The 27,078-nt window shown below is 40.9% G+C and overlaps 1 protein-coding gene across 5 annotated transcripts in view; it reads right to left on the reverse strand.

Annotated features, from left to right (window-relative positions):
• The window catches only part of LOC122968306 (protein unc-13 homolog B-like), a 71,208-nt gene that overhangs the window by 16,507 nt on the left and 27,623 nt on the right, over positions 1-27,078 (reverse strand). For 3 of the 5 annotated variants that reach the window (XM_044333436.1, XM_044333437.1, XM_044333435.1), the window contains 12 exons: positions 15,437-15,730; positions 15,227-15,317; positions 6,823-6,869; positions 6,511-6,589; positions 6,228-6,233; positions 5,481-5,555; positions 5,066-5,285; positions 4,566-4,793; positions 4,293-4,434; positions 3,815-3,984; positions 974-1,089; positions 140-303 (listed from right to left, as the gene is read on the reverse strand). In XM_044333436.1, the coding sequence (XP_044189371.1) occupies positions 140-303; positions 974-1,089; positions 3,815-3,984; positions 4,293-4,434; positions 4,566-4,793; positions 5,066-5,285; positions 5,481-5,555; positions 6,228-6,233; positions 6,511-6,589; positions 6,823-6,869; positions 15,227-15,317; positions 15,437-15,730 (1,632 nt within the window). The remainder of the gene's footprint in view (positions 1-139; positions 304-973; positions 1,090-3,814; positions 3,985-4,292; positions 4,435-4,565; positions 4,794-5,065; positions 5,286-5,480; positions 5,556-6,227; positions 6,234-6,510; positions 6,590-6,822; positions 6,870-15,226; positions 15,318-15,436; positions 15,731-27,078) is intronic. The other 2 variants (XM_044333439.1, XM_044333438.1) reach the window with 1 other exon arrangement.

A 27,078-nucleotide genomic window follows, 5' to 3' on the forward strand; every position in this document is an offset into this window, starting at 1 on the left:
GACAATAGCACTGAGAGCAAAAGGCAGAAAGGGAGGGCAAGGAACAGGGTGGAATGAAGAGGCAACAAACACAGGGACAGGTAGAGAGAGAGCTATAGGGAGACAGTCATTATAGTCCACCGTGATATCTCTAACTCACGTCATGGCCTGGTAGATTGACTCAATCCCATAGCGCATGGCAAACTCATCCACTATTTCCTGTGCCACATCATCGTAGTAGACTTTCCATGCGTCATCTCCACGAGCCTCTGGGATTTTCACCACACCTTGACCTAGCACATCAGTTGAATGGTGGAACAGGTTCTGTAATGGAAAGAAACAGTGTGTTAATGTCATTTGAACGGGCTGCAGCATCAGCGAGAATCCACCCTGCTTAGTTGCTCTTGAGCAAGACACAAAAAATACTATCAGTTCTAGTGTTGCTGATTTAATCATAATTATTACAGTATACAATAGAAAGGAACCTGGAGACACAGAGAATAGATGGAAAAGTGACAAAGACTTTGAGGCATCTGAACCATTTATAATGAGTACATTGCCATGCTCAAGGATATTTTGACAATCATATTCCTGTAAGATAATGAGGGGTTCAAAACTTTTGGCCTTCTTGATTATGGAATTGTCTGTTTTATAAGCACAGGATATGTTTCTTAAACCGTATTTGATTTTAGGGAAGGGATAAGTTTTAGGGAAGAGGTGGGGTTATGTAATTGTTTTAAGAGTATCTCCAATTTTAATCCTGTCTAAATCAGTCACGTCTGCGCCAAAAGATTACAACGCTTTTTTGTTAAATGCCGAGTGAAATTTATCTAATTAAAGTTAATTAAAGTTAATTAGGTAGACACTGTACTGAAAACTGAAGGCTTTAGTATGCTGAACCTGCAGAATATCCTGTGTGTTTAGTTAACAAATTGTTAGTTAACAGAAACTAGTTAACACAAACACAATTTGTGACCTCTATAGAATCAAATACCTCATGCAAACAGGTGTACTGCACATGATACGCAGCCACTTTCTCCTCTCCCTTGATCTCCACATTGATTTGGAGGCGAATGGCACCTGACACAGCTGACTTGTCTGTTCTCTTCTCTGTAATTAAACAAAAACAAAGTCATGCAGTTAGACAGCCGCAGAAACAGACATATATACACACGTTCTTGATTCATAACTCCAGTCCAAGTCTGTGACACGATGGCAAATTAAACCAGGTCTGTTAACACAACACTAATTATAGACTATTAACATGGCACTTCTATTGTAGGGGGTTCTGTTTCTAGAGTTTGATGGCAGTGCAGAGCCGGCAGCGCTAATAGAAGTCCTCCAGCTGATAGTGTAGAAGGAGACAATGGCAGTGGGCTGTATGGATCTGTGCCTGATCACTGAAGACACTTGAGCCGGAGCTTTTCTGGAGGTGGAGTGCTCGGCGGTTCACCCCTGCTATTTGCCCTGACAGGCACATCATTAGGGGTAATTTGTACATGTCGGCGGAGCGGTCGATTTCCGACTGGAGTGCTGCTACTTGATAATCACACATCACAAGGAGAAAGAGGAGGAAGGAGGGGCACTATGGAGCAGAAGAAAGAGATAGTGAAGGAAGAATGTTTGAAAGGATGGGGCGTATTACATGACTGATCATTCATTTTGCTTTCGTTGATATGCATCAAAAATTATAATTCCTAATGCCTTCTAACCAAGGGAATATTTTGTTGATGTGATTATCAGAGAGATATTAAACTGAGCACTTCATATCTCTCAGTTTATAAGAAACAACAGCAGATTTATAGGCATGTTTATATTCAGTACCATGCAGTTGCAGGGGGAGATTTATTATTGCCACGGTGAAGGCAATTTCAGCACTTCAATCAAGTAGAAACAAGAGATGCTTTGTGCTTAAGAACTGAACTCATTACTCTTACATGCATGTTCATGCAAAGTGCATGTAGGAAAAAAAAACAAACATCCCAAATATTGGAATGTTTTTAAGCAATAAGAAATGATACCAGGGGTGGGTTAATGTGTCAGTTAAATTCTGGGGGCTGTTTATGGACCAACAATGAGTTGATGTCTGGATAAAGGTTGTTTGACAACATGGAAGGCAGATTTTAAAAGAAACAGAAAGAGATACAGAAAGAGCAATTCAATTCAGAGATATAATTCCAAAGACAAGCTAGTTTATCTGTTTGATAAAAGAGACAAGATAAGGAAGAGATGTTATCCTAAGATTAAAAACTCAATGACATATCCTTTCCCCTTTCTTCCTAGGTGCTTTGATTTTATTTGTTTTAAAAAAAAAGTACTGACACATAACAGCACAAGAGATTGATCAAGTAGCTCCTGTGTTCCTGTGTGACTGCCTCATCGTAATGAAAATATCTTTATTCACCAGGGGATAGTACTGGGGATTACTAATGGGTTTTCCTGAAATGAGCACAACTGTCAGCAAGTGCAATGGGACTCATTTAAAATTTCATAAAATAAGCTTGCCAGGGTAGGCTAGTATTGTCATTCAGACCAATATGGACCTTGGGGCTGCTGCTTCCCTGTGTAAAAAAATATAAATAAAAAATGTCACTGCAGGGAATGGAGATGTGGGTAATGAGGTTCAAACAAACCACTGACTTGACTTACTAAAAACAGGATGCTTAACATCAAACAGAAGCATACAGATGTGGCAAGACTGTACGCCTCATCAGAAGCAGATCAATCCTTCATTTAGACAAAGTAATGTGACCGGCTAATGAAATCTAGGTTGTTGTAGATGATTCCCTTTCTGGCTGGGGAGCAAGCATTAGAGAAATAGCCTGAGGTAGAGCTAGGCAAAACATGCTAAATGAGGAACACCGTATGGTATTTTCTGATCTGAGGGCTCCAGGATAAAAAAAAAATCTTTATATTAAAATCTTTTCTTGAGGGTCCCAGGGATTATATTTTTCACAATTCCACCACCAAGAGGAATAAATGACCAAACAGCCCTCTTTGTGGAAAATCTGCAGCCCGTGAATAAGTGAGTTTGTAAGTTTGTGAATGAGTTACATGAGTTTCCATTGGATGCTTTGCATCTAAAAATACACAAATGTAACAGACCACATTTCATCAATTTAGTAAAATCATGCTTTCTCCAAGTTAGGAACACTGCAAAAGTTAAAGTTTTTTTTTTTTTTTTTTTTTTTTTTACCTCAGGCAGACCTTGAAAAAGTCATCATGCATTCATCTTATCATGACTGGATTATTGTAATTCCCTGTATTCAGGGCTCAGCCAAAAGGCCATCTCCTGTCTCCAGCTCATTCAAAACTCAGCTGCCAGACTTTCAACAAATTCCAAGAGACAAAACCATATCACTCCTGTCCTTACAACCCTACACTGGCTACCTGTTGGGTACAGAATTGATTTTAAACTTTTATTAATTACTCTTAATGCCCTACATGGCCCTGCTCCCACTTATATCATAGATTTACTTGTGCACTATGATCCTAGCCGCTGCCTGCACTCCTCAGGTAGGACCCTCCTAACTTATTCCCACAGCCCGCCTCAATACAAGGAGGAACTGAGGTTAGCAAACTCAGTGTCTTCTTTTACATCACTTCCCAAAATTTACTTTTACATTTTGTTTTATCAGGTCTTACGTTCTATATTTTAATAATGTTTTTGTTGTTTTTATCCTGACTGTGTGTACTATTTTATCTTGTTCTGTAGAGCACTATGTTTTGAAAAGTGCTATACAAATAAAGTTTATTATTATTATCATTATTATTATTATCATCTCTCTCCTTATATACAGTATACTTTCTACAGTCCAGGAACAAGACAACTGACCCAGGTTGTACCAGACGTCCATCTCTCCGCTCAGCGTTCTGACTTCAATAATACTCTGACCCAGGAAATCATCTGATTCCCTCTTCAGACGCTGCTTCACCCTTGACTTGATATCATCATCCTCGTCCCACACGCGCACTTTGATTCGGTCTGAGGAATTGTGGCATTCACTTATAGAAAACAGGAAAAAAGCTGTCAATATGATGTAAAGAGTAGTAGAATACAAAATGCAATTTCACAGATAAGATAGTTGGTGCAATTTATGAAGAACAAAGATGAAGACAATGTGTGAATCTTTGTTGAAAATACTTAAAACATCATTCACTGATGAAGTGTATAGTCTATACCCTGCAATTATATACGGTAATTCACTCTATTAGAAGGACACTAATTAAAAAACAAAAAATGGCATACTTCAGCTGTAAGATATGTAAGTGATGAGGCTACACTTTCTAACCAATAAATTCTGGTAACTCACAAGTGAAACTTTTCCTCCCAGACTGGATTGAGGTTGCCATAAATAGTCTTGGTTCTCTTCTTGGTCTTGCCCACCTGAACAGTGACATATGGATCACTAGATCCTGTCTTGTCCTTTGCCTGAAGTCCTTGGGCACAAACAACTAACACGATGACAGAGAAACAAAGACAAAAGGAGCCAACATTAGCATATATAAGACTAACGCTAAGGAGTAAATTCTAAAGTTGTGGTTGAATTTATCAATTTTTTTCTTTATTTTTATCAGTGGTATACCTGTGATGGTGATCTTGGCGGACCACTTCGAGGTGCCATCCAGTACGCTCTGTTTGATGGTCTTCATCTGCTGCGCATGGATGGCTTTGCTAATGACAAACACTTCCCTGATGAGTTCAAAGATTTCTGGTTTGTTCCTTTCCCTGATCTTCATCCTGTCCTTCATGGCCATGATGATATTCTGAGTCCGGTCTTCAGCTCCATGCTTAGAGCTCTTCTCCGCAGCACCTAAACATTTAACAGAAATATATTAAGATTCTAAATCAATTTAAAAATATACTGTATTCAACATGTTGTGATACCTAAGCTATAAACATTTTCTTAAGAAAGTGAAAGCTTGTCAATGTGAGGAAAGATGGTAAAACAGTTTTTTGACAATAATGTGGTGAAACAGCTTGAAATCCTTTGTATAACTGTTCATGAACTTTTGTGCCTACCTAATCAACAGACTTTGATCACCCATAAGCATCTGTTTTAAAGGTTTTCTCGGCAGTACTCACGCTGTAGACAGTCAGCATTCAGCAGTTCTTGGCACTTCTCATGGCACTTGACACCACACTCGGAGCAACGCATGCCTTGGCGGGCAATTCCCCACAGTAGTCCCTCACACTCATAACAGTATGTGGGAGTAGTGGCGGTCCACACCTCAAAGTTATGTGGTGTAGTGCAAGATATGGGATAGATGAGAGCCTGCAGGGTCTTCTTGTACACATGGTTTTTCTATATTGATAGACAGACGGGTGGTTGTTAGGTAACACAAGTCATGAATGGCATACTAAGAAATGACACCACAAAGACAGGAAATGTGCCCTTGCTTGTTGACACATGAGGACACCATAAGAGTGCTAAATTTTTGTGGAAATTATATTATCATTCTGTAATGACAGTACAGAAAGATTAAGGAGTTATAGTTACCAGCTCCTCATCCTTGATTGAAGACCGTGCAGCCATAGCAGATGCAATCCCCGCCTTCCTGGCTTGTACAAGAGACTGAACAATAGTGACAAAGAAAACATTTAGCCAAGTTAGCTTTTAATAAACACTTATACAACCCGCAATCAAGCACATCCCCATAATATTACTATAACAAATGAAGGTCAGTATGGTTAAAAAGGTGGCAGGTTGGTTATAAGGGTGGTCAGTAGGATTATCATAGAATTTTTTTTCCCCCATTGGGAAATTCTTACCAGATGATCAGTAAACCCATGTGAGTATTATTAGTTTTATGCAACTAGTGAAGAGGAGATTACTACAAAGGTTAAAGGTATACTACTGTCAACAATATAAAACAACAACAGGGCCATCAGCCACAATTTTTTGCGAGAGTGTTAGTAGAGTATTCTACCCATGTACTTTTGTGATTGCCATTTTTATTAATAACCTGTACATAGCTCAGCAGGTGAGGAAAAATACAAACCAAAAGGTGGGGGAATGATTTGTTGATTATATGTTTTAATGATAATATCAAGTAGGAAGAAAAACTACCCATGAACAAGAGGATGCATGCAAATGTTTTCATTTCTATTAAACAAGAGGTCTTTGATCAAAGGGATCAACATGCTAGAGGCATACAGGTTTGAGGCAACAACTGTTTCATTTGTCCTACTTGATATTTTGTACTTTAATAGAGAAGGGAGTGGCAACTGGGATCTATAAACTTACCATAGCCTGATCAAGGAGAGTGAATGCATTCAAGAGAGTTGTGGGGAATAGTTTCAGGTTTAAGAGAGGAGGGAGAGAGAAATTAGCAGTCTAGTTTCATATTTGTCTCCATTTGTTGATAACAATCTCATCCCAAATTCAGCTCATAAGTGTAAGAATAATTGTGACTTTTGCGGTGGTCTCACAAACAGAATGACATGCACTCACAAAGAAAGAGCAAAACAAACAGAATGACATATGACATACAGTATATACAGCAGAGAAATGACAGGTTAGTACTGACCACATCGCTGACCAAGGGGATAGGCTTCTTTTTACGAAGGTCTGGCATGCTATCAATTCCATACAGACCCGATCCGCCACTATGCACAGACAAAAATAATGTGTAAGTGAATAAAAACTCCTCACATACAATAACACAGCACTGTACAGCAGGGTATTTTCACTGTAATCAGACTACAGTCACAGTATTAAACAGTATTAGTGTTAAAATACAAATTCATTACTGCTCATTCAGTTATTAATTAAAATAAAATAAAAAACACTCAAAATAGTGTTAAGCAACCCAAATGTAGGTGTAATCTATATGACTTACCCTGGTTTGACCCAGGCCTGTCTAGCATTGGGTTCTTCATCTCGAACCTACGAGATTTCAAATTTGAGAATTTAGGCTGACGGTAGCAGAAACATAGTAGTGTATTATGAGAAGAGGAAGGGAATAGAAAGTTTGGTTGAGTTTCACCTCTCTGATGTTACAGAACATGCAAAGTCAAATTAAAAATATGTGATGATGACTTTTAAACACATTTTCAGCAAATAAACATTGCTGACCTTTATTTGTAAAAGATATTAAGTGAAATGCAATGGTGGACAAACATTATGCAGATTAAAAACCACAGAATATTTGTTCAAATCTGTTCAAATAACTTTCTTTCCGTTCTAAGAGACAACCCATATACTGCAACTTAGAAGAAGTAGATAAAAGCAAGCCTGTGCACGGATTTCACAAAATCACCAAAATTGTGACTGGGGGACTACATGTACATGAGGTCTTTTACTTCTTCCTCAAAGGTAGAATCTTTCATCAATGTCTGTTCATCCATCTCTCAGATGACAGAAGTTGAAAGTGGAGATCGCTCTGGGGTTCACTCTCACAGCAAGGGTTTTTTTATAGTGTTTGAAAAACTTCAGGGGAAAACATAAAGCGGCTGCACAACACGAGCACTAGGAACCGAATTGAGAAATCACACTCTGAAGATTAATCAAACCAATGATAAACTATTTATTGTACAGAATAATTTAAGTGATGGGAGAAATATTAGGTTTTCAATAAATTTTACATATCTACCCATATATGTATATGTAAGTAATATTTTTGAACTAAAATTCAATTCTGCTTTGACAAAGAAAAGCAAGACAAGTAATGGGGAAAAAAAATCCACAAAGTTATTAGATAACATTCAAAATAACTAGAAAAAAATAACAAAAACAAACTGTAACTTGAATATGGAGCTAATAATACACGAGTGACCTGGTTATCTTCTCTCCAACTCTCTGCAAAGAAAAAACAAAATCACATTAGAAGTCTAAATCATGTGGAGTAGCTGTAGTTGAGCAAACTGATCTGAGTACATTTGCAAAATACTGCATTTATGAGAGCCAAAAAAAAAAAAATCAACTGATGGTTCTCAAATTAACAAGGTTCATAGATCATTATCATGTGTAATGCTATATTATATACTTTAAGATGTACTTTTTGCTGTTATTACTGGGTTTGCCAGTGGTAAAAGAAAATATCCTTAACAATACCTGGCATAAACTCATCTTGAGATTGGGATCCCTGAGACCCTTGAGAGCCATGAGACCCTTGGGACCCCTGAGCAGATTTGGACAGTCTATGACGCGTTTGCCTCTTTTCCCTCAGAATGCGCTGAAAATTAGCTATACGCTCTCTGTGACTGGCATCAGTAGGCTTTCCTGGGAAAACATCATCAAGAACGTGGTTTTCCCTAATTGGGCTTAAACCCACCTCATCTGTACTAAGCACTGGTCCCAGTGGACTCTCACTCAGCCTTGCTGGACAATGGTCTGGTGTTAGGTCAAGGTTGGACAGTTCCCCATCAGTTGGACAGTCTCCTTTGCCCTGTGAAATCTCTACAGAGTGATACTCAGTAGGGGTGCAAGGAGAGTGGCTTGCTTCAAGGGGCGATGCTTGAAGGGAGCATGACAGATTCTCATGTATTTCACCACAATCCATGTAAACTGAAGCCTCACTGTCCTCCTTTAGAGTGCCAAATTGAGTGTGATTCTCTGCCAGACTAACTTCTCCCTCTGTATAATCTGTACTACTCTGCTCCTCCTTGGGTTCACTGGCTTGTCTGACAGGGGAGGGAGATGCCTCAGACCCACTATCATCTTTCACATCTTCAGGGTTGGGTCCTTCCAACTTTTTCAAAGCCCCTTTCAAAGCTGACCTGAAAGAGAGTACAGCCTTGCTAAAAGTTGTTATATCAAACCCTACATTGGGGGTCTGGGTTGTGCTCTCAGAATCTATTTCAGAAGAATCCTGTGACAAAGATTCTCTTGCTTCATCCCTGGAGATGCTGGGATCTGTCCACTCCCTGTCCAAACTCTCAGCAGACCCCAGATCAAGAGTGTCACCGGACGATGGGCAGTCATCGCATAATGAATGTGGCTCCAGGTAACCATCCTCACAGTCCGTCAACAGCACAGTGGAGCAACTCAGGCTCCTGGAGGGCCCACTGCCCTCTGCATTTGCACAGGCGTCCATGGTGTGGTAACCAGAACTTCGTGAGTAGGGGCAGTTTGCAGCACAGTCACACTCCAAGTTTTCTTCCTCATTTTGTAGTCTGGTGGGCGTCCAGTCCACCAAACTGGAAGAACTTGAAATAGAGTTGTAATGGTGTCCAAACAGCAATGAGAGATGCTCAGAACTGTTGTGTGAAGAATGACCCGGTGTGCTGCTTTGTGTCTCCTCTGTGGCACACCTGTCCCAAACACCTAAAAAATTCTCTACCTCTTCTCCATTGTTTGCGCAAGAACAGATGTCCTCCATACTCCAACCTTCTTCTCCACTTATACTGTGCTGCATATCAACTGAGGGCCACCTGTGATACTCTGTGTCACCAGAAAGAAAGCCTGCCTCTGGACAGTTGGAGCTGTGACAGGATGACAAAGAGCTGGTACTTTGGCAGTCAGGGGCTCGATGAAGCTCCAGGCAGCAGTGGTCAGGTTTTGTAGGGCCTAGTATTTGCATGTTTGAACTATGTGCTGAGTTCTCTTGATCTGTTTGCAGGTCTGATTGGAGAGTGACCCGATCAACAATCCATTGTTTGGGTGATCTGTGAGATAGTATACATCCTGAATCTTTTCCACAATCCTTGCGATCCAACAGTGGAGTTGTGTCTATCTTGTGAAGAGATGTAATGGCATTCTGTCTACCCAGACTTCCTCGCCTGATGCTGGGACTTCGAGAAACCGGACTGGGATGAGGTGCAGCTGAAGCCCCAGAATACAGCTCACCTATTTCACTGAGCACTGCATCTACGCAACAAGATACTTCATCCACCGAGCCTCGCACAGATGTTATATACTGCCTCAGGTCAGAAATTTCCTCCTGGATCTTGTTGATGCCTTTAAGCTCTTTCAGGATATGTTCCACTATGTTACTAGAGCCTTGATCTGCCTCGTCATCCTCCGTCTCCTCCTTCTCTTCTTCATCATTGATCCTTTCAATGAGCCTGGGTATAGTAGCCTCCACAACCCCAATGCCAGCCTGACAATCAGAACTGCTGTCTTCCTCAGATGGGGTGAGGTCTGCTTTAGCGCAGGTTGTGTCCACTAATGACAGCTCATGAAGGGAGTTATCCTCTGGCCCCTGCAGGCAGTCCTGCATCCTTCTGTGTGGGCTTTGTCCCGCTTTGGGGCTCTGTGATTTCTTCTTCTGCAGGTCTTGCCTCTTGGGTGAGAGTGGAAGCAGCTCTGTGCTGTAGGGCTCATCCTGTATACTGAGGTGTCCTCTGGGGAACATCCCTGAGAAGTGGCACACTTGATCAACTGTTCCCATACATGGAAAAACCACTGCCTCAGTGACTCCTCCTTAGGGTGGTGTAGGCATATGCCAGCATCTTAAACTTCAATAACTGAGATCCTGCACCTTTTCTGACAAGAGAAAACTAGTTAAGTTATTTTGTTGACAAAGCAGTGGAAATTTGCATTTGATTTTAATTTGTTGAGTGTCAACATAACTTACTACAGGAATATTACCTGAAACTCATTTGGTTGGTAATTCTGCTATGCCTTCATTCTGCTCTGCCCTAAAATAGAGACTGAACTTAATCATTAAACCACCAAAGCATAACAACTTGCATAGTTTTTTAAGAATTTGTGAATTTATTGGAATTCTATTCTTACGACCAACAGACCAGACAGTACAGAGAGAAAAGCAAAATAGAACTTTAACTTCTAACACTGTGATTACAAGATAGTTTCAGGGGTTTCAACAGTTAACAAATTATGTCTATGTAGTATAAGTATTTCCTTTAAAAAATGGGGCAGAATGCTGCTTTACTTACAGACGAAAGAGTCAGCTTAATACATTTGAACACATATGAGATCCTGTACTGATATTTGAGGACATTATTAGCAACGGCACTACTCAGTACAGTATAGGCATAAGATAGACAGTGTTTTGTTTAACTGACCTCCTCATTCAGTATGGCAACTTGCAGAATCAAACACCATGCAGCTGTTTAGATCTCTGTAATTAAGATGCTTTGGAGAGACAGCATGGTAATTAGATGACAGGTCAATTCTCTCCTCTAAGGCCATGTCATTCTTTCCCACCCATACCAGCTGCACTGCTTGATAGCTCTGACCCATTGCCTAGTGTACACACTACAGAGTTTATTGAATACTCAAAAAAATGTAACATAAAACTATCTGATGGCACTACATGACTCAAGGAAGGTAAGTAGTCTGAGTGCGTATCAAAATTTATTGCTTCATGTCAATCACTTGGTAGAAACAATAAACATAGTCTTGTTTACAAAAAAGAGGGGGCACAAGTTTGAGTGATTATCTCCCCCCATTTCGTCCTAGTTAATACCACACACAGCTCAGTGATATCAACTTTGTCCACTGAGCATAACCATTTAGATAATCATATGAGACATTTGTGGTTCCTGCTGCTTGGAACTCAACCTGCATAAACATTTTGAACCGGACACAGTAGGATTTGTTAGAACTAGAGAATATGGAATTCTTTTGGAATTTCTTGATACTTTAACTGAGTTCACTGTTCAATGGCACCTTTATGAACATTAAATATATAAAATAAAATCTCTATCTCTTTTCTGTCTTTTATTATGTTATCTCTCTAGCTAAATAGAAAATGTTTTTTAAGTTACATAAAGGCTTTAATTACAGTCTTAACAAAACACACGCACAATGTCAAATTTTTAAAATGCCTTGCACTGTGGATTAAGAAGGATGCATACTGATCTTTGGGTATTCTTCTCCACTGTTTGAATCAACAAGCTGACAACAACTATTTTGTGCATTTATTTTATAAGATAGCATAATTGTGACATGCCTTAGCTGTAGTTTTGCTAAGCAAATTGTCACTTCCATTAAGTAAATTATTCCAAAGAAGTAATAGTTGCTAACTACATTGACTCTCCCCTGTATTGCAATAAGTACTTGAGCACTGGAGGTGTGCGCTAGCCTGATAAGGGCTAGGTTGGCAGAAAAGTATAATCAAACCTATCAGAATATAACTCTCCTATCACTACTATCACTGAATTTGAACTGAATTGAATTAAGACCATGAGCATATTTACTAAATGGAATCAGGCATCTGAAATTAACTGGGAACAAGAAGTATCCCAGTAAAATATCACATATAAATGTCTAATATCTGATGAGTTTTTTATATCCTAAAAATAAATATGAACATGCTATTTGTCATATAACACATTACATTTAAAATAGTTAAAATGCCCATTTAGCTGCAATTCCGAGGACCACTGGTCCTTTTTACAGACAGCCACGATTCACTGTATGTGCACTATAATAGTCAGTGATTTATTAGTTAACTGTCCAGGATAAAGAGAGGTTGAGGGGCTGTTTGGGGTCAGGACCATTTTCCAGGCTAGTCATAGTAGTAGCCTGCAGCAATCTCTTTTCTCTCCTTACGAAATGGTCTGTGGCCTGGATAAAAAAACAAGATAGTTTTCTTTTCAAGTTTTTAAGTTTGACTGTCACCAAGAATAACATTTTCTATTAAAATTTTAGATTAAGTGACTAACAAAAAACAAGTTGAAATTCAGTCAAAGTTCTGTTCCTGTCAAAGTATCAAAGCACGTAAGACCTTTTCTATGTACATTTATGAGCCAAAAATAATCTGTTACTATAAGTTTTAATTTAATCAATGCTGCAAAAACAAACTAAGTGCAAATAAATATTAAAATGTGAGCCTTACCTTATAGGAAAAAATAATAAACAAGAACAACCTGTAGATATCATCTTGCAAGATTCATTAAATCCACATGGAAGATGGCTCAGCAGATCAGTAATGGTAACTTCACTGTCGTTCTTCAAAATTCATCCCCAGGTGTATTATTGAATGTCTTGTTCTGCCTCAATCAGCAGCAGATCTTCTTTAACTGATAGAAATGCAGAAGTGCTGAATTTCTAATTTCTACCGCTGGAACGGCAAGTGCGACAGTGGAAGACCACGATCACACAGCAGTTCACCCTCGGTTAAGTAGCCATCCCTACTTCCCTCCCACCCCTCTTGGATGCTTTCTGTGCTCTCTCTTTCTGTCCTCTGGCAATATATCCCAGCACAAAGCTAATCTGGGGCTGTAAGACTGCCAGTTCTCAGTCTCATTCACTCCTCTCTGTGTTTCCACATCTTCCAGTTGCTGCAATTTTTCTCTTTCTATTAATATGAATGTTTGGTCATTGAAATGAAAACACGCCTGATAAACATATCAATACCACTCCTTTCCCTGCACTCTTGATTGTCTTGATTGCTTTTACCTTGTCGATGGAAAAATAAAGACAAAGGGATTTCTATTCAAGGCTAGTTGCTCAATCACATCAAATATGGGTATTGAAATTTATACCGGAAATTGGACTGGCAGCCAGTTCCAGTTGCTGCTCTAGATTTGCCCCTGGGAGCAATTGCTGCCAAAAATTCTCAGGGAAACTAAATATACCACACATATAATCTCACTCTATTATTTGATGCAAACAAGCATGTGAGGATGTTTTACAGTGACAGCATTCTTATTATGCTGGTCACTATGACACTGCTTGACAGATTAACAACCAAAAAGTGTTTCCCTATGTTCTGTAATAAATGGCACTTAGACAGCGTTCACCTTGCTTTCCATTAATACACTAGTCTTCAATCAGCCATCATTTACAGTACATGTTCGTTTCAATCAGTGCATGCGAACCAATCATCATAATGGAGCCAAGGGAGGACTACCTGAGCTACTCCTTTACTGCTGTGCCATAAAAGGCTTAATCAAGGGGGCTAGGGCTGAGAGATTCTGATGTTTTATTATGAGCACCCTCTATAGATTTCTGATTGGATTTAGATGCATGACTCAACATCTGTTAACATGCTAGACATTTCCTGCAGAAATTGTATTGGACATTGGATCAATATGAAGCTACATGGCACCTGTGACACCTAAAGCCAAATATAAAATGAGAGAAATAAAAGCAATGTCATATAATTTGCCAATCTTTTTTTTTATCAAAGGACATTTGATGTACTGACATTAGTAACTGTCTGAATCTATATTTTCAGAAAATGTAGGGGCTCCAAATTGTACTGATGACCACAAATTACTCAGTGAGTAATGCTACTGGTCAATTCATTTGTTTGAAAATTATACAGTATTCGCCAATGAGAAATGGATAAGGGATAAACAGCTTTGATAATACAATTGCCACTTTTAATTTCTTCCCTCTCATTAGATTCAAACTTTGTCAACACCCCATTAGTTTTGTCCCTAATAAGAGATGAAGAAGGTTAGAGTAGATGGTGGGTGATACAAAATGGCAAAAGAGAAACGTTCCCTGCTGAAGCCCAATTCTTTTGAGATGTTGGTACATCATACATTTCCTTAAAGAAACATATTATTTTAGAAGAATCTGTGAAAACTAAGTGCCACTTAATATGACACATACATGTAATACATAACACTGTAAACACAATTTGCAGTAGAACATCAGAGGGACTCCCATGAGTGAACCAGCCATTAATGTAAATTATACTGTAGGTCCCTGAAGCACTGGGTGGTGGACTTAAGTCAGAGGGACAGTATACTTAAGCCTCACAATTACAGTGCCATGAGAAAAGATAAATCAACCAATGAAAAATGAGACTGAGAGAGGGAGAGGAAGCAGAGACTGAGTATCTAAAATTAATTATAAATATGCTAATACTTAAACTAGGCAGTATCATCTAACCTCTATATTTTAGTAGTACATACTCGCTAGACTGCTGTAGCACAGAGGAGCAAGCTTTTGACCAGTTGGCTGCAATTAAAATACCACAGAAATGTACGGATGGGTGAAACTAAATCACATACAATCAACCTTAAATGGAAAATGATTTGTGAGGTGCCTTTAATGAGGCTTTAAGTCTGTGGATTCCACAGTGTCCAGTTATGGATGTATTTATCCATTAAGGTGCAGATGAGAAAACATGTTTTGTTGGAAAACTCCAAAATTGCAGGTATATATTATTCTAATACATATTTTATCTGAAAACAATCAGAGAGGTTAAACTCAACCACTTTCAAAGAATTGCAAGTGTTTGTATATGTCTGTGCATGTATATATGTAATATTTGTGTATGTGTGGTAGGGTAGGGAGAAAGAGTTCAAGAATCAGACTTGTCAGACTTGATGTGAGATAAGTTGTAGTTGGAGGAGCTTATGTGGAACACCACTTACCTCCCGGAGCTGAACCCTGACTTTATTGATGGCCTTCAACCAACGAACTCTGGAAGGGGAAAAGGGTAATGGTGGCCCATCATCATGAAACCTGGGTTATGTGGATTTAAGAGTACAAAGGCAGAAAGAGATGGAGAAAATTTTTCAATTCCCATGGAGCTTTATTATAGCACATAAAAAACTGAGTTTAATTCTGAACAAAAACCCTACCTTTGGAGTTTAGAGAACCCTCTTTCTGCTGGAGGGTCATTTTTCAGGCCTCGACCTACTTCAGGAGACAGCTTACAAATATCCTGCTCGCCTACAGTAGAGTGTCCATTAGTGGGAAGATGTCCATTTGTGCGTGGCTGTCCATTGGTGGAGGGGTGAAAGCCAGTACTGTGGTAGGAGTGGAAGGACTCCTCCAGTTCTGAGCCTCCAGTGCTCTCCTGGCCAGTCTCACTGAGCTGGGAGCTGGTCTGGCTCAGGTTTCCTGATGACCCAAAGCGACTACTTTCCACTGGACTAAAATGGTGAGAGAGGAGTGAGGAAATATTCAAAGTCAGAATACTTCTTTTGAAATTAGAACTGGTTGAAAAACTATTTCTAAATATGTTTGTGGTTTAAATTTTTCCAGTAGTCAACGCTAGATAAGTGGGGGTTTTTACATTAAAAAAACTTTTAAGTGCTTCTTAATTTTAGAGATGGTCTTAATTCTTTTTATACTGCTGAAATGACACAACACAACTCATGGTTTTTGGGTTGTAATAAACCCCACGTACACTTTTTTAGTAAAGGTCTACACACATATCATGCCCTAAAAAGATACCCAACCTTGGAGGGAGGCTGTTGCATGTTGAAAAATAATGAAAATGTGAAAATCGTATCAACTTGTTAGCATGTACATATACACTACATATGCTTTTTCTACATTGGAGTTGTATTTTAAAATATAATGGAAGACAAAAGTGTATGCTCTGTTTTGTGGTTTGAGGTATAAAGCCCCTATAACTGCTAGTCCTTACTAAAAAGGGTATAATCCTGCATGCAATCACATCTGCATATTTCATTGTAAATATCTTCCTTTGAGCTGTCCACAAGACAGAACACATGTACATGGTACACAATGGTTGGTGAGCCAAATCCATCTTGGCAAGTACAGATGGATTTATAATGAATAAAACAATAAAATATGCAGAGTTGATCCAAGTGTTTGACATTTTACCTTTTATAAAGTGGCATTTTCTTTTTAGGGATAGAATACAGATTAGCTACATTTATAGTTTGAGTTTCTCAGTTAAATGGTAAGAATTTACAAAAACTGATTTTAAACATAATAGTTATAAAATAATTATCACCATATAAAGTTATACACAATACAAATCAGAATTCCATGCTCAAACAAAATTTGCATTATTAATAATGTCAGTCATGGTTTTATTTGATGCTACAAACATGTCTCTTAACCTATTCTTAAACTAAATAGGAAGCAAAATTTGGCAAATATAATTGTGGGACATTTGCATTTGGTGAGGATATTACTCTGGCTGATTTGGAAGTGCTGAGGGCAGCAATCAAATAAACATCATTTGAGTATAGAAGTTCAGGTGAACCATAAATAAGTTTCTGTCAGAGGAATAGCACAAGAAATAAACTAATAAATGATTACGTACATTCACTTGTGAATTCCCCATATAAATATGCTAATTTTGTTTTGGAACACATTAACACTTTAAATCCCCCTATTTAGCATTTAAAAGCAGTACACAAAAATCTAATGAATGGTTTACAACACACTACAATGTAGTTGTTAACAGATATAGGTACTTTGTCAACAACTATACCTCCTGTGGGCACCCATAACTAAAAGCTGGTGTATAAACAGTTCAGGAATGACAATATACTAATTCAGAGTTGTAATAACATAAAATATGTCTTCATAGGAGAAATTCAGTGCTGACAAATACTACACAATAAACACATGAAATGTCCATATATCTGCTTATATTATAATGCTTTATTAATAATGTATTAAATAATTGTATACTGCTAAATAAATGCTAAATAGGGTCTCTTAAAGTAAAGTGTTACCTTGGAATTCTGTTTTGAAATGACACACACTATGTAGACACTACACACAAAATGCCCATATCAAAGATTACACCAGTGCACACAGACGTACCACATACACTCAAGCTAAAGATTAAATTAAACTAGTGGGGATGGATTGCAGAGCTGGACAGGGAATACATGTTTTTCCAAAACGTGAATGCATCATAAATGGTAAGGGGGAATGCCATTTATTATGCTTTTACTAGCCTTTTTGCATTCAATAGATCCTTGTTGGACTGGTTGTCCAGCTGCACTCCAGAGTTAGGACCTGTAGAGGGGTATGTTTCTACAAGCCTTTCCTTCTCCTTTGGGGTCAGGGATGCTGAAGGATCTACATCAGGAGTGGAGATGCAAATCTGGGGGTTTGCTACATCATCTGTGGAACCTACCGATTCGTTTTTTTGGGCATCAGATGTTTCAACCTTTTGAACAGTATGTGTTTGACCACTTGTTGGCTTGTTGTTAGTTTTGGGTTGAGATGTTATAACATCTGGGACAGCTTGCGGCTTGGGTGACTCTGCCTGCCAAGGAAAACTTATCTTTGTCCCAAATAATGAAGTGGTGGGGGGCTCTTGCTTTCCAGCAACATGTTTTTCCTCTTGAAATAGATTTCCAGATAAGGTTTTTAATCCTGAAAACAGACCACTGCCTGGTTCTGTTTGAGGCATTGATGGAGCACCTGATGGCATTGTTGGTGAAAATAAAGATCCAAGAGATTTTCCTGCATCACTCTGAGCTGATATAAAACCAAACAGAGACTTGGCTTGAGGAGGCTCTGCATTGTTAGACAACTGATCTACTGGAGGAGCTGTATTAGAATCTGCTACTTGGGTATCAGGTGGGACAGATTTGTCATTTTCTTTACTCTCAGGGTCTCCTTTGATGATCATGGGGGTCTCATGTATCACTTCTCCCTCAACAGCTGAGTTATCTTTTTCAGTGTTGTCAACCTGATGGGTGAGGTCGCATGTAGTACTTATTGAAGCACTTGTGACAGCAGAGGGTTTTGGACCAGCTGCCTCAGATGCCACTGCACTACTACCTGTTAGGCAGCCAGATTTCACTTGAGTGTTATCTGGTATAGTTGAGTCCACCATTTTATTTGAACTAGTCTCAGTGCCAGATGGTACTATTTTCGGTGGTATACTTTCATGCTTAATCTGTGGCTGTGGAGGAGTGCCAGATCTTGGCTTGGGCTCAGCTGGCATTGGTTCAGATGGCTTAGGTGGCTGTCCCATTCCCCCAAATAAAGACCCCCCTATGCCCCCGAGTAGTGATGCTCCAGTCTGTGGTCCTGCAGTCTGAGCAGTGACTCCTCCAAACATTCCTCCAAGTAAAGAACCACCAGGCTGTGATGTTGCCGCAGATCCTCCAAACATCCCACCTAGTAATGATCCACCAGTCTGGGGACCTACAGACTTGGCAGAGGATCCTCCGCCAAACATCCCGCCTAATATTGACCCTCCACTGGTGGGGGCTGTGGTTTGAGGACCAGACTGGGGGACAGACCCTTTGAATAAACCTCCTAGTAATCCCCCTGTCTGGGGAGCTTCCGTCTGAGTGTTGGACCCTCCAAAAATACCCCCCAATAGTGATGCTCCAGTCTGACCTGTAGTTTGGGGTTCTGTTCCTCCCAGTCCAAAAAGTGAGTTCTTTTGCTGTTGCTGAGAACCTTCAGCAGGAGCAGCTGTTGGTTTGAAAAGGGAGGACATGAAGCCTGTGACTGTATCTGCCGATGAGTTACCAACAGATGTTTCTGGCTCTGGAGGCTTTTGTTCTCCCTGGGCCATAGGACTTGACTGAGTGGCAGGTGCCTCCTCTTTTATTTTAGGTGGCATTGTATCTTGACTCGACTGACCACTAACAAGCTCTGGTCTTTCAGGTTGTTTTGCTGGAGCACAGATTTCAGATTTGTTAGATTCACTATCATTAGCTAAAGCAGTTGGCTTGTCAGCATCTTGGCACTGAACGTCTATGACGTTGCCATCAGTTTTCGGCAAGTTTGCCTCAAGACCCTGAACTGCACTGTCATGTTGCTGTAGTGTTTCTGCCTGGTCTTTGCTTTTGGGAGCAGTATCAGTTAATGACATTTCAGGACCAGCTGGAGCTGGAGCAGTTTTACTGTCATCAGAGGGTTTTGGTAAAACAGTTACTCCTGGAACAGTGTCAGAGAGAGTTGTAGTTAACACTTTCTTGTCATCATTAGATTTTGCTGTATCTGTTGCAGTGGGTGTTGCGGGGGGAACGGATCCTCCAAACATTGAAAGCAAACTTTTACCAGGCATCTCATTAGGGGCAGAAGCTCCAGATAATGTTCCACCCTGAGCAGATGCACCAGTCTGTACAGTGGTTGTTTGAGTGGATGATCCCCCTAAAATGCCTCCTAATATAGAGCTACTATTTTGAGCTGAAGTTTGGGTGGCAGCCCCACCAAATAATCCACCCAAGGATCCACTAGCCTGAGGTGCTGTAGTTGAAGCTGCTGATCCTCCAAAAATCCCACCCAAAATAGACCCTCCAGTCTGAGATCCAGCAGCTTGGGGGGCAGATCCACCAAATAAGCCTCCAAGTAAGGATGGCCCTGCCTGAGGTCCTGCTGTCAGAGGGGCAGAGCCTCCATTCTTAGTGGGACCAACTTGAGGAGCAGCCTGAGGAGCAGACCCTCCAAATAAACCACCAAGTAATGATCCTCCTGTTTGAGAAGGTGCTGTTTGGGGTGAAGCACCTCCAAACATAGCCCCTAATAAAGAGCTTCCAGACTGAGAAGAGGACTGAGGAGTAGAACCTCCAAAGACGGAAAACAAACCTTTAGCTAGTGGGTCCTTGGGGCCTGATGACCCTGGTTCAGCCCCTGTAGGTGAAGGACCTGTCTGGCTTGCACTAGGCTCAGTGCTGGGCCCAGAAAATAATGAAAGCAAACCTTTTCCTGGACTATCTGAAATAAATCCGGCTTGTGAGGATGGAGTCTGTGAGCCTGATCCACTGATCATAGACAGCAGGCCTGAAGCTGGTGGATCTTTCGGGGGAGCAGGACCCTGGGGTGCACCACCTGTGTTTGTTTCCTTTAGTATTTTGATACATTCTGAATTTGGTTCTGACGATGCAATACCAGTACTTTTAACTGTGGCATCCACGTTAGGAGAATTGGTACTATTTATAGTAGCATCAATGGATGGGCCAGCATGAACGCCACTTGAATTAGTACTAGCTTTGTTCCCTGAGGGTTCACTGGATATTTCACTGGTGGCTGCTGCTGGGACATGGCTACTGGAAACAGATGACATTTGGGAAGAACTTTGCTGTAAAGAAGTAGCTGGTGGCTCTTTGGTAGCCGTAACAATAGCAGATGATGAGTTAGGAGTTGGTTGTGGAGGTGACACAACATCATTAAAAACAGAGAATATACTCTTGGCAGGCTCTTTTGGTGCAGCAGTCCCTGGCGTAGTGGACATATTTGCATTTCCACCACTTCCTGGTGTTTGAGGAGTACTGGGGCCACTAAACATGGAGAACAAAGATTTCCTCGGACTTTCACTAGAGGTAGACAAGCCACCCAATATCCCCCCAAGAACAGAGGTGGCTTGCTGCCCTTGTGCTTGCGGCTGTGGTTGTGGTTTAGATTGTGTCTGGGGTTCCTCTTGTAGTTGAGTTTGTGATTGAGCTACTCTTTGTTGTTGAGATAAGGTTGCTTGCGGCTGAGTTTGTGGAGGACTGGGATCACTAAACATTGACAACAGTCCTTTCATTGGGCTATCACTTGAACTTGATGACCCAGGCAGGATTCCCCCTAGAATAGATCCTGTTTGGGCTTGAGACTGTTGGGTGCTTGGACCACCAAACATTGAAAGGAGTCCTGTAGTTGGCTGGTCTTTTGGAGGAACAGTTCCCTGTTGTGGAACCTCAGCAGTAGGCTTGGTTTGAGGAGGGGGCTGTGGAGGACTCGATCCTCCAAACATTGACAATAAACTTTTACCAAGTGATTCCTGTTGAGGAGGTTGTGGAGCTGCATTTGGTGGATGTGCTTGAGGCAAAGGCCCAGTTTTAGCTGCAGCCTGTGGGGGATTTGGCCCACTAAACATTGATAATATACTTTTACCAAGTGATTCTTCTTGTGGAGCTGTAGATGTTGTCGGTGTTTGAGGTGTGGGTGCAGATTGGGGAGCTGTTGGTGATCCTGTCAGCATATCTCCAAGTGAAAATCCAAAAAGTCCACCAGATGGTTTAGTTCCTGCTTCCGGTTTTGTCTTTTCTGTAGGCGGCGTAGTTTCTGATTGGCTTCTAGCAGGGCCTGTGGAGGAACTGGGAGAAAGCACTTGGGATATACTTTTGTTTGGGGATTGGTTCTGCCCTGCCTGGGCGGTACCACTTTGGGCCATTGTTTGTTGTCTCTGTATTCCCTTTGGTCTGGATGCTGATGCCAGCGAACCCTCTGTACTACTAGGTTTCATTTGCTGTTTCTGTGGTGTAGAAGGCTCAGTATTAAATAGGCTGCTAATTGAGCCAAAGAGATTTGACACTCCTGTAGCCTCTTTATTTGTAGTAGTACTGCCTGGTAAGGAAGCAGTGCTACCAGTTTTGCTCTGCTGATTGAGAGATGTCTGGGGCTCTTGCTTGGGCTCCTCTATTCCTACTGCAGATTTCAGAAAGTTCATGAGGCCAGGCTGTTCAGATGGGTTCTCCACTGGTATATCCACTGGCTTATCAGCTGCATGCTGTCTAGGAGGTCCATGTTTAATTAGAGGTTCTTTTGATCCTAAGGGCACTGTAACATTTGGCTGTGTTGGTGGGGTTGCTTGTTGTACCATGGTGGTCTGACGTGCCAGTCTAGGCTTCTGTGAAGTTGTATTTGGTTGTGTTGAAGGGTGACTCACTTGAGCAGTTGTTGGTATTGTAGGCAAAATTCTTCCCTGTGTGGTAGCTGGCCTCTGTATTTGTTGTTTAACATTTTCTGGTTGAGGCACAACAGCAGTATTTTCCTCTTTGATGATCTTTGACTTCAGGCTTTGAAAACCTGACGAAAAAATATTCTTAGGTTCTCCGGGTACTCTTTGATCACATGAGGATATGCTAGTTTTGACTGATTCATCTTGTGACGTTTTTCCCACAAAGGAGGATATGAGGGAAGAAATCTTTTTGACTTGACGATTAGGTTGTTCTTCTCCTGGAGTCACTCTCTTCCTCCATTCTTCCTCTGATACATCATCTACATGCTTCACTGTAACCCCAGTGGACGAACGCCGTCGTTGGCTAGGCTGGTAACAGTTGTAAAGTAGTTGTTGATTGGAATTTGCAGTAGGAGTAGAGTTCAGGGAAACAGCAACCTTTTGAGCAAGAAATGTCTTAATTTCCTGATTGTTCCAATGAGGGCCCATCTGGTCCCTGTTATGACAGGAAAGGTCAATGACACCTTTGCACTGGTCTTCAGAGACATAACTGAGCTGTCTTGGATCTATTCGGACTTTGTTTAATCTGTAAGATGTGAGATCTAAGCCGTGTTGCCCTTGTGACAAAAACGAATTTTCAAACATTTCAGAGAACTGCTCAAGATTTAAATTCATTATCTGATTCCCTTTTCTATAGGCAGCAGACAAATCTAGGGGGGCATTAAGAAGTTGAGAATCACTGTGATCTTGACCAGGCAGCCAAAGAAGCTCATCCTCATTGTACAGTGGAATTTTAAAGCCGCAGACTAAAACCATTTCATTGTAAAGCACAGCATTGGGAAAATGATCTAATTTCTGTGCATTTCCCCAAGACTCGCCTTCAGGAGCACATGCATAAACATATTCTCCTGCTGCATCAGTAAGCAAGGCATAAATATACTCATGATCAGTGTAAACAAAGTAGCCACAGTCACCATCTTCTGCTGGCCACCACATACCTTGCTCCAACAGTGCAAGCCACTGCTGATACCATTCAGTATCTTCAAGGTACAGGGAGTCTTCAGTCTCAGTATTGGCACTTGGAGGACAGTTTGAGTATTTTGGTTTATTCAAATTAAACTGACTCTGATAGATCATGCCATCAGTGTGAAAATTTTGTTGGACTGCATTATCCGTTCCATATTGCCAGTTAGCTGAATAAGATAAGCTTGGCACAGTCTCCTCGTAATAGCCTTCATGATATGAAACTCCATTCAAGCTGTAAGTGCTGCCATCATTAAATGAATGCCATTTCCCGAACTTTGCATTACTCTGCTTGGTAGTTAAGTTCAAAGCACCCTCCTCATTAGATGTATACTCTTTGTTTCCCAAGTCCTCATGGCTGTTCCATAATTTCCTCTTGGGATACGGATCGTCAATCCTGTCTCCCACAAAATTATATGGTTCAATTTGCTCTTGGTGACAAACAGCACCTTGCCATGGTGTAGAGGAGTTAAATGACTGATTGATATCTGAGGAGCTGCAGCAAAGAGAAGATGGCTGTAATGACGCACCTTCACTGCTCTGTATATACCGTTGATCCTCTTCCTGTAATTGATAATTCAGTGACTCATTCTGAAACTGCTGCCATATCGAACTTCCACGGATCCACTGGTTTTCATCATAGGAGGGACTTATTCCATAAGGGGACAACTGACCTTGGTAAAGATTTTGCCTTGTAGCTCCATACAAAGAGGGAGTGCTTCCACCAATATATGGCTGCATGGTCATTATTGAAGAATTTGTAGGGCTTTGTAAAAGAGAATGAATATTTCCTGTACTATAAGCCATTGGGTGAACTGACTGCAGTGAGCCAGAATAATATAACTGAGATAAATTACCTGTGCTAATTGAGGAGTATGTTGCCTGACTCTGAAGAGATCTTGCGAAAGTAGCTGATGTTCTTAAGTCTAAACTCTCAGTATCAATTGAGACAGGTGCACTGATGAAAGCGTGTCTGCTATGTGCTGGATTGAGAGACTCAGGAACAACTCTGTGACTGCTGTCCCTTCCAAAGTCAGACGTAGCACTCTTCAATATGCCTGAATGTAACTCTGTGAATTTAGTTGAGGGTGTCTTTTGTTCTGTAATATGACCTGACTTTTCTGCTTGTTTATAAGAACATGGGGCCTCAGGTACATTTTTGCTGAAAAGTCCAGATAAAAACCCTTGCTGGGCAATTTGTGGAGTGCTCCTCTCTTTCTCTGTATGTTCATGTGAGGATTGTTCTGTAACATCATTGTGTGACTGTGCCTGCAGGGGTGTCTTTATGGGGACTGTATGATTATTAGCTTTCTGATGTAGTGATTGTCCTGTTGATGTCTGGCAGGTTGAGTCAGTGTTGTCAGATGATTTTGTTAACTTGTTAAGCAATCCAGAGAGCACTCCAGATTGGCTTGTCGTCTCTGATTGTGTTTGACCAGTCTGGCTACATGGCACTTTAATCTGTTGTTGTGTCTCATGAATGATTTCAGGCTGCTGTTGCTGAGGTATATTTTCTGAGGAGGATTTGAATAATCCAAAAAGTAAACCACTTGCTTGAGTTGTTTTTTGTGTTGAGCTATTTTGTGGTTGATTTTGGTTTGAAACTGGGATATCTCTTGTCCTTGTTTGCTCATGGCTGGATCTACTTGGGATAATTCCATGGTGTTGTGCTGATGGGTGCTGTTGTGTGTTTATGTTGTCTGCTGAAGAAAATTTAAAAAGACCAGATAAAAGACCACCTTGCTGGGATGGTTTTTGCTGGAGTGGAACCGTTTGTTGTCGAGTAAAGCCTGGTTTACTTGTTTCCTGTTGGTTAACTTGCTGACTTGATGTTCTGTTCCTAAAATGAGGCCCTCGGTTTGGTCCTTGAGTATTCTGTTGGTTAAAAACCTGTTGATTATGTTGAACACTGCTTTGTTGCTCATAGTGCTCAACTGTTTGGCTGCTTGAAATATTCTCAGAGGACGCAAATTTAAGGAAGCCAGACAACAGCTTCTTTTGCTGAGGTTGCCTTTGCTCAGTTTCATCTGAAGTCTGCTGCTGACCAGGGTAATTGCCAGGGATGCTCCTCTGCCTTTCAGTTTCAGAGGGCTGTGCATTTTGTGGTATATTTTCTGTTGATGAAAACTTTAATAGCCCTGAGAGAAGGCCCCCTGTCTGCATAGCTGAAGAATTTTGTTGTGGGGGAGGGTGATGAGGCATCTGTGGGGGATTACTGCTCCTGGGTGGTTGATTGTTATGGGGAGCCTGCTGTGGCAAACTGCCTGATAGGTCACTGGTTGAACCAAATTTCAGGAGTCCAGACAGCAGTCCTCCTTGCTTGGGTTGATTAGAGCCCGAGTGAGAGATGTCCTCTGTCAAGCCCCCTTTAAAAAGACCTGTTAAAAAATTTTGTGATTCAGGCTGATTAGGAGCTTGGTGCTGCATTCCATGAGGTGCCACTGTTGGTTTCTGATTTGATGTATGTTGTGCATGTGAGCCAGATGGCACTTTGCTGTTCTGAGATTGCTGATTACTGATAAAATTCTGGTTTGAACCAGAGGGAGCAGATGTAGGGTTAAATATGCTGGAGAGCCATCCTTTCTCAGAGGTTTCCTGGGGCACTCCAGAATTTTGTGTAGAGGTGGTGGAGGTTGTTGAAGTTGAGTCATGATATGATTGCACAGGGTTCTGAGTATTTGTGGAGGCACTAACATCTTCACTGGATGCGAACTTTAAAAAACCAGAGAGCATGCCTCCCTCTGCTTTGGGATGTTGCTGAGTAGAGACATTTTCAGAAGAGCGGAAAGGCAGTTTAAGCTTAGTATTGAATGATGGGTCCTCCACTGGTTTCTGTATTTGAGGTTCCTCCGTGGATCTAAACATTGGATAAACTGCCACAGGTGGAGGTCCCTGAGGTGGAATGGGGGCAGCAGGTGTGATCAATAAACTGAATGATCTCTTAAAAGGGCTAAAGAAACCAGTGTTTTCTGATTGTGTTTGGCCAGTAGGCCTTGCTGCCCCTGCAGCAGGCACATTTTCTTGTTTGATAATCAGGGGATCTTGTCTTCCATGCATATTTACATCTAGATTTTGTCCCAAATATTTCTCATGTGATAAACTTCGTAATTTTTCAGATTTCCTACCTCCTTCGGTTATCATTGACTGTTTACCCTGATGAACACATTTCCCATCCCATTGTGTATGGCCTTGAGAATATGTGGACTCTGGCGGCTGTTTGTATTCATCTGAGTTCATATTATCTCCTGATGAAAAAAGCTTTAAAGGATTTAATTTCCCCAAGACTGAGTTTCCTGAAGCAATTTCAGGTTTGGCTACAAACTCAGATACATGTTCTTTTGTATTTGTATGAATCTGACTCCTTGTGGGAGCTTTTGTTTCATGATTATGACCTTGTGTCTTGGCATCACGTGGTGGCTGAGAAGGCAAAGAACTGAATGAATTTTCAGGGGAAGTTTCTACTGGAGATACAACAGCTACAGGAGCTGAGCTGTTTGATTTAGGAATAAAGGACAACAGTTTTGTCAGTCCAGATTGTGAGGGATGTGCAGATGGTGCTTGTGGAGACGGGACAGGTTGTTTGGGGCCTCCTCCAACTCTGTCAGTGAGAGAACTAAATAAGGAGCTCATGGCATTTTTTACCCCTGAAATGCCCTGGTCAGATGGAGTGTGCAATTGGGCTTCTCCTTCTCTGGGTCTGTCCAAAGGATTTGGTTCCTTTGAACTATTTTGATCCTCTCCAAAAGAATCGGTTCTATTGCTACCCTGAGATGATAGCCTAGATTTGCTTGATTTAGGAAGGGAACCATACTTGCTAATTTCCTCCTCTTTTTCAGCAAGGTATTCAGAAACAGT

Source organism: Thunnus albacares, chromosome 18, assembly GCF_914725855.1.
Source record: "Thunnus albacares chromosome 18, fThuAlb1.1, whole genome shotgun sequence".
NCBI classification, from domain to species: domain Eukaryota; kingdom Metazoa; phylum Chordata; class Actinopteri; order Scombriformes; family Scombridae; genus Thunnus; species Thunnus albacares.